Source organism: Protopterus annectens, chromosome 5.part0 (assembly GCF_019279795.1).
Source record: "Protopterus annectens isolate FY-2018-M chromosome 5.part0, PAN1.0, whole genome shotgun sequence".
Classification (NCBI taxonomy): domain Eukaryota; kingdom Metazoa; phylum Chordata; order Ceratodontiformes; family Protopteridae; genus Protopterus; species Protopterus annectens.
The window spans coordinates 1301152052-1301160871 of NC_056735.1; the positions used below are offsets into that span (position 1 = coordinate 1301152052).

Here is an 8820-nt window from a genome sequence, read left to right on the forward strand (position 1 = left end):
CATCTCCTCTCCACTACTGCTTTATTCTGCCCCATATTGTTTCATCTCTGCCATCTCCAATATAAGAATCTGTACTCCAGGTAGCTCTTCCTTACATACCTTTCCTGTTTAATTCTTCACTTCCTGTGTCTTTCTCCACATTCAGTAGTCATGCTCCTTTCCACAGTCAGTAGTCTTGCTACTTTATCTTGCACTCTCACGGACAATAGTAACTTGTATACTCTTATAACATTACAAAGTTACATTTTGAACTACCTCCATAAAGTGTTATTTATGCCATTTGTTGATTTGACTACTTCAACTAGTTTATTGGAAATGTCACTACAACTTGCTATTAAGTGCTTCCTTTAGATTTGTAGAAGTGCCATATATATTGATATGTCAATGCAATGTCTTCCTACTCTTTAGAAATATAATACTGTATCTCTCTGGTAAATGCTCTACATGTCTGTAATATATATATATATATATATATATATATATATATATATATATATATATATATGTGTGTGTGTGTGTGTGTGTGTAGTGTGTGTATACATATTTATAAGCCTAATATTTATATAGCCTAACTAGCCTGATCTGCAAGGCCATGGAATGCATTATCATGGCTGTTACAAACAAGGACATTGGCAACCTCCAAATGCTTCACCCTACACAGTTTGGCTTTGTCAAAGGGGTTAAACTTGGTCGACTTCTTTGAAACAGTCACCGAAGCCATGGATGAGGAGGAGACAGTGCACTCCACCTACCTTGACCTAGCCAAAGACTTCAACACTACTCCCCACTTGGGCACAATAGGTAAACTCTTCCAGCTAGGCATCAACCCATATGTTACCAGATAGGTAGCTAACTGGCTCACTGATAGAATCCACACAGTTAAAATAGGAGAAGCCACCTCTAGTAGTAGATCCATAACAAGCGGCGTACCCCAAGAATAGATTTTGGGGCCTCTACTGTTTGGGATATACTTTTCTGAGGTGCAAGCCAAAACCAGTGGTCTGTGGCTGACCATGTTTGCAGATGACTACAAGCTGGGTGCTGTCTTAAATTCCACTAGTGATGTGAACATCTTCCAAGAGGCATGGCCTCAAACTGAATGCCAAAAAATGGTTAAAACTGGTGAGATGACAGTGGACTTTAGGAGTGGTACCACACTATTATCCCCCATTTTCATATTTAATACTGCTGTGTCAGTTGTGGAATCCTTCAAGTTTTTGGATCTATAATCTCCCGGGACTTGAAGTGGGAGACCCATGTAGGGTCCATCATAAAAAAGGCACAGCAGTGAACATACTTTCTGTGACAGCTGAGGATGGTTACCCTCCTGTAGGAACTGTTGATTCAGTTCTATACAGCGCAGTCATGGAGTCTGTTCTCAGTGTGGTTTGGATCTCTGTCTAATCATGACAAAAATAGGTTACATGAATATTCAGGTCTGCCAAAAATAGCATTGGTGCTAGTTTGCCCTCCTTACAGGACCTGTACTATTCCAGAGTCACAAAAAGGGCAGGGAAAATCATCACCAACCCTTCACATCCAGGCCACCATCTTTTTGAACTATTACCATCAGCCAGGCATTATAGATTAATACTCACCAAAATAGGTAGATATAAGAACAGTTTTTTTCCACAGGCCATCAAGTTCATAAATGGCTAACTCAGCTTATTATGCTGACGTACACTTTTTCCCAAGCCTCTGAGGATTCTGCAGTATTGTTTACATATTGTTATTACTTGTTTCTTTCAGAGTTTATTTCAGTATTTCTTGCACTTAGTTGCACTTTGCACCTTGTATGTATATGTATATGTATATTTACTTTTGTGTCTTGTTCTCAATAGTTGCATGCATGTCATTTGTCCTGTTCTTAATGTTGTATTATGTCATTTATGTAATTCATACTTGGAGAGTCACTGAAACCAGAGTCAAGTTCCTTGTATGCATGCATACTTGGTCAGTAAATGTGATTCTGATTATCCTCTTTGGAGAAAATGGCATCCCCACTAATTATCACATTAATAACAGGGTACTAAGCACGCAATCAGTTGTGAGGGACTTGGGCACCCAGATTGATAGCAACCTGACTTTTGACCACCACATTGCCTCCGTTGTACGGAAGGCTTTCTACATGGCCCACCACATAAATAAGGGTATTTCATCCAGGAACAAGGAGGTCATAACATCCCTGTACTCCTCCCTTATCAGACCCATTAGCAAGTACAATGTGTACCTGCCAAGCACATGCAGCAGTTGGAGAGAAGTCTCAGAGGTTCCTGACCAGGAAAATCCAGGGTCTCAAATACCTTTCCTATACAGATAGGCTAAAAGCCCTGTCCCTCTAATCAGTCTTGTACAGACTGCTCAGAGGTGACCTGTGTCAGGCATACAAGGCCATCTCAGAACCAGCCTTGATAGAGTTGCTGCATATCCGTAAGTCAAACTCCACTCATGCTACCAACAAGCGAGACCTCAACCTGGTCTGTGACATTAATAGAACTTGTTGACGGGATAGATTTGGTTCCCAAAGACTCACCCATCTGTGGAATAGACTCCTTCTCCATTTCAAGCAGAGTACCTTTCTAGCCCTCTTTAAGAGGAACCTGGACGACTGGATGAGAAACAGAAAATACACCCCTGGGATCCCACCTGTGTCCCTGCTGGACAAGGGAAACAGGTGCTGATTTTGAGGGAACATGGGCAAAATTCTTGGCTAGGCTTATAAGAGCCTCCAGGTCAATAGCCTAGTATCATCCTATGAATCTATGTATCTATAGGAAATGATCTTTGTAGTGAGGTGCAAAAGTTTTCCATCCATAAGTGGGTAAGATGCCTCCCATCATTAAGGAACATTAAACCATTCCGCAGGAGAAACTGGTACTTCCTGAGTACCGTAATTTGCTGGCTGAGGCTCCTTAAAACCAAGAAAAAAGAACATCTAATGTTCAGCATGTAATACATTTTATGTAGGAAAGACAGACCCTTAGTTAATGGAGAAATTTAGGGAGTATATGAGAGATATTAAACAATGTAGTCTCAATAATTCTCTAGCTAAACATATAGAGGCATCATACGAGCATAAATTTAAATAGAAAGTAATAGAAAAGATAGAAGACCATGGTCGATTGGGTGATATTTGTAATATTACAGAAGATAAAGAAGTGTTTTGGATATTAAATTTATAAGCAGATAAAGAAGGGGCTTGAATGACAAGGCCTCCTTAAAACCTAGGCTTAAATGTAGAAGACCGCGTTTGTACTGATTTTATTGTATCATGTGATTTTAGAAACTTTTTTCATTGGATTTGCTGATTTTAATTTTAATATATAATTGATTGGTTGATTAATTATATGTATGGTTTGAAGAAGTGGATTTAGCAAAAGCGCTTACCGTATTTTTATTTTCATTACAAGTTCTTAGCCTATCTGCAAACACGTTTGTTTTTTATTAAAATCTAATTGTAGCTAATTTCATTTGAGACTTCAAGATATTCAAGCACTTACAACTTGTTTAGAAATCAGTACTTATTTGTTGAAAAATAAAACATATTTAATAAATAAGTGCTGTTGCCCTTTAGAGAGCTTCATGATATACCTTAGCTTGCCTCACAGTGGTAAAATGGCACAGTGAGTAGCATTGTTGCCTCACAACAAGATGTTCTCCAGTTCAATTCTTGGCTGGGGGCACCTTCTGTATAGAATCTGCATATCTTTCTCCTGTGTTCACACAGGATTTCCCAGGGTAATCCAGTTCTCCGCTTCTCCTAAAGAGATGCAGATTGGCAAATATTTATTGTTCCTAGATCTTCATGTGGTGTGTGTGTGTGTGTGTGTGTGTGTGTGTGTGTGTGTGTGTGTGAGAGAGATACGGGAGAAAAGCTTGGATATCTACTTCTATTCCCTACTTGTCTATGAAACACAATACATCGTTTTAGGCACCAGTGAACCCAGCAGTTGTAGGGCTCCTGGGGGCCCCCAACCTCAGCAAGCTTTTTTTATTCTGATACTTTGTTACATGTTTGTCAAACCATCAAAAGCTAGTACAGTAATTTTGTGTATTTAATAAACCAGGTGCATAATAATAGCTCTTAGAATGAAGAATTCCAAGGACTGGCACAATTTCTTCTCCTTTAAAGTTCATAGATATCTCTAATGGTAGTAATAGTGTTTTGACAATTAGTAGGCTCCATAATTTCATCAAATGTTTAACCACTGACATACTGCTCTTGACTTAGTTAAATCCTGCTGGCAGGTGTTCTTTCCACTGAAGCTAATGCTGTAGCCATTTATATGCACCAGTAATGTCCTCAGCCATGAGTGGGGCTCTGATCATCATTGACTGTGTGGTGACCCACAAAAGCTGCTGCCGTTTGGGGAAGATGAAGAGAAAATATAAGATAATTAATTCTCAGATTATGTCGTTTATGCTAAATAGGGTTGTGATAAGACCCTTTTAGTATAAAGCCAGTAATTACTGAATGAACATGAGCAAGGTAAATGCTAGAGATCAGTGGCCCAGAGTGACTGGCCTCAGTTCTCATCTGGGATTTTAAGAACAGCAGATACTCCTGATCTTCAGGGATGGAGTTTTGTCTTTTGGGGAGTTTTATTAGTAATGGCAGGACATAGGATCATAGGATCATAGAAGGTTTCTAGGCTAATGGCCCTAGGGCCCTTACAAGCCTAGCAAAGAGTTTATCCCCAAAAAAGAAACCTCAGTCAGTACCTGTCACCCCTGTCAGTGAGGACAAATGTGGAACCCCTGGAACAAATTTGTGGTTTCCTATCCACTCATCAAGGTTGCGCTCAAAGAGGGTCAGCGAGGTACTCTGTTTGACATGTGTGGGAAGTCTATTCCAGAGACGGGGCAGCCTCTGGGAGACAAACCTGTATCTTCAGTAGGTTTTGTTGATGTCGCATTTTAGATTTAGGCCTTTCAAGTGGGTAATGCACGAAGAGTTAGACTTACAGATATGGAGCATCTCTAGTAGGGTAGGGAATTATATTGCCTTGTAGACAAGACACAGATCACCTCTGAGAAATTTGTACGATACTGAGTAGAGCGATAGTGATTTGAGCCTGTCTGCAAAGGACAGGTGTTGGAGGCCATGGATTCTCTTTGTGAGGTATTTCTGTGGCCTTTCTAGTTGGTGCAGGTGTTTGGAGAGGTACATACCAAACGGGGTGTTATACTCAATTATAGGCCTAATGAGGGAGGAGTACAGAGAGGTAATAACCTCCTTTTTTTCTGGAAGCAATCTCTTTACTTATGAGATGAACCAAGTAAAAGGCTTTTCTGACCACTGCCGTTACATGATAGTCAAATGTGAGACTGTTGTCAACCTGAATATCCAGGTCTCTAACCGCAGGTTGTGTGCTTAGGGAGTTGCTATTGATGTGGTAAACAGTAGGGGCCGTGTTTTTGCAGAATGGTATGATAATACATTTTTTTGCATTTAATTTAAGGCCATGACCTTTGCACCAGTCAGATACCCATTAGATACTATAACTCTCAACTACTTTGCACAAGAATTCTGGGCAAAGCAAACATAATGGTGGAAAGTATAGGTCCCTGTTGTAGTCTCGGCACTACCAGCACAGTCCTATCAAACTAAACCATTGTCTTCCCTAATAAAACATACAGTTAGAGCCTGCTATCAAAGATGGGCAGTTTCCCTTCATCTCTCTGACCAGCCTAATAGACATGGGCATCCTGAGTTAATGTAGCAATTGTGTCATGTATGCTGACAGCCACTCAGTCCTGAAACAAACAAATACTTTATGTGAGAGATGTAGTTACACTATGAAATTGGTGGCAAGACTCTCACATAAGGACAAATCAAATGCCAAGCAGGTTGTCAGCACACACACACTTCCCATACTAGGTAAGGACACAACACATATGCGGAGGTAGTCACTAGTAACTTACCAAAAGATCAGAGGCCTCCTAAACAGAAACCAGTAATAATGCAAAAAAAAACACAACACATAATAAGACATACACCAGTGTCTCAACAAATAAGCCCATAAGGTGTAACATCACAAAACCTAATATACTGATCATAAGTGACTCCATGGTGAGACACATGAATATTCCCCTCACCAGACTGGATAAGGAGTGGGTTACAGTTAGCAACTTGTGAGGTGCCAGAATTCATCTAGTCACTCAAACCCTCAAGTCACTCAACCACAAGTTGACTCCATCACAGTCCATGTGGGGGGTGAGTGACTTGAGATGTACCTCACTGGACAATATGAAGATAGACATGACTGAGCTTTCAGATTATGTGCACAGGCAAGTATAAGCCTAGCCTTAAGCAGCAATCTACCTTCTCCAAGGATGATGCCACAATACAAACAAAAATGATTGACTTTAACAATTGGCTTAGCTTCTGGTGTCAGTCCAACAGGATCCAATATTTGTCAGCCTGGGTAGAGATAGTCGACAGGTCATGCCACTTTGCAGAGATGTTCTGCACTTGTCTCCTCCAGGATTTTGGATAATAGCAAAGGCATTAGCCCCCCCACCTCCACTGTGCCTTTTTCAGGCAGTTTCAAAATAGCAAACCTCCCAACATAACAAAATTCTCTCTAGATAAACTCAGGGTACTGCTGCTTAATGCTCGGTGTCTAAATAAGAAACTACACTCCTTGGAAGCACTCCTCACTTTGGAAGATGCTGACATTTGTGCAGTCACCAAGACATGCTTTAAAGGCACAGAAAGCACCCAGGCCATGCATGGCTACAAAGCCTTCCATATGTTCAGACCACAAACTGAGCATGAAAGAACCCAAAGAGGAGGTGTATCATCTTCATTAACGACAAGTACACCTCAGAACTGATCAAAAACTATGACTTGAGCTACTCCATGCCCAATTAACTATAGACAAAGTTCTCTAACACATCATAGCCAGCTGTAGAGTCCTACCATGGAACAAGGGAAAACATAATGCATACCTGGACTTACTGGAGTCACTCGCCATACAGTCCAGCTCCTTACTTATGGGTAATTTTAATTATCCTATCATTGACTGAGAAACATACACAACTACAAACATGCTGTCTCAGAGGTTCTTGGACTTTGTAAATGCAAATGTTCTGGAACAACTAGTCAGCACACCCACAAGAGGCTCAAATGTCCTGTACATACTACTCACTAACATGGGAGAGCACTGCACCCCACCCCCATGTGTGTGATGTGACAACACAGACATAATTCACACCTTCTTCCTCCTAATTTTAGTTTTCCTACTGATATTCTTACAGCTTTAAATACTGACAGGGATTCATAAAGTTTACCACAAAGTGTAGACTATATGTACACTTTGTGTAATCTTTCTGAGTGACTAGAAAACCCAAAAACATGATAGCAATGTTCTTGAATACATATCTTGTACACTTACTATAGCCTTTACTGAATCCAGACCCTCTTTTTTCTAGAAGTATTTGCTACCAAGTCCCTCTGTTTCTATTCAGACAGTAAAATCCTCATTTAGTGCTCATTTAGTACAGCTCAGTCTTATCTCTAATGAGTTCTTGAAACTTTCTGAGAAAAGCCTCTTGAAGAAAGTGAATAATATTCCTTCTTGTTTCTAGGTTTCTAGTAAGGAGCCTCCAATCAACATCTAATGTAACAGTCACCATTGTTGTCAAGCTAAGTATAACATCCCTAAGACACTTCTCCACCTCCTATTAAAGTGTTTGAGGTCCATGTCTACCCCCATGTTGACAAAGCCCTAATATATCTTCAAGAAGATCCCTGCCACCTCTAGCTCTTTGTGGAGTGCTACATATCCTGGTTCCACAGTACTAAACCCTCCTTGGTATGTATGAAGCACTGTTTCATCTCTCTCTCTCTGTTTCTCCTTCTCCCTAAGCTGAGCATAGAAGCTAACATCCTATAATATATGTACATCTACTACAACAGTCTAACCTCAAACATGATGGACTCTTTGTTTTTGAATTCTAATTTTCTGACTCCAGATGGCTCACATTTGTAAATCCACCACTACCACGACCACTACATCAGCCATTTAAAAACCTTACATCCTTCTGTCTTAGAGAGTTCTGTGGAAACTGTACCTATCCATGGATACATGCACTACTGTGCCTTGTAACATACTTCCTGTCTCTTGTGTGTCTCTTTCATCACTCCTCATTGGATCCTGCCCCCTAACTAGTCTTACTGTAGTCAGTATTACAGGAGTATGAGTGCCATAAGCTCTTAAGTTTCCCTGCATCATCATCTGGTGGTAGAAAGAATAAAACCATGTGTGCATGATTAATGTGATATTTGTTAAACTCAGAACAGAGAAATGTCAGAAAGTGACGATACAAGTTTTCATAAAAAAAATATTACGTAGATATTTTAACACTGACATTATTAAGTTACAAAATAAATATCAAATTGATAAGTCATATTTTTTCACTGTAGTGATAAAAACATTTATGTATAGATTATTTGATGTACTGTTACTTACCTAATGTTAATTCAGATGATTTAATACCTTTCCAGAAGGTTGCCTTATTTTGGACAACAGTTGCTCTGTGAATAAAAATAAAAAATAAAAATAAATGTATATTTAATAACACTACACAAAGAAAATATGCTGCAAATATTCCATGGGATAAAAAATGCCACCTCAACTACCAATTAAATTAATTTCCAAGCTATACTGCTATATCACATTCTAAGGGTTAGGAAAGATGCAACTGCATCATTAATTACAGACATTTGAGCTTGTTTGCTTCATGTTGATAACATAAATTCTTAACATACCATTCCATTATTAACCACAGGAAATTAAAAAGAAAAACAGTATT

The 8820-nt window shown here is 39.5% G+C and overlaps 1 protein-coding gene across 1 annotated transcript in view; it reads right to left on the minus strand.

The window, feature by feature from the left end:
* Positions 1-8820, minus strand: part of LOC122801635 (putative defense protein Hdd11) — a 377533-nt gene that overhangs the window by 30409 nt on the left and 338304 nt on the right. Inside the window, exon 4 of the mRNA XM_044071111.1 lies at positions 8478-8542. Coding sequence (XP_043927046.1) covers positions 8478-8542 — 65 coding nt within the window. The remainder of the gene's footprint in view (positions 1-8477; positions 8543-8820) is intronic.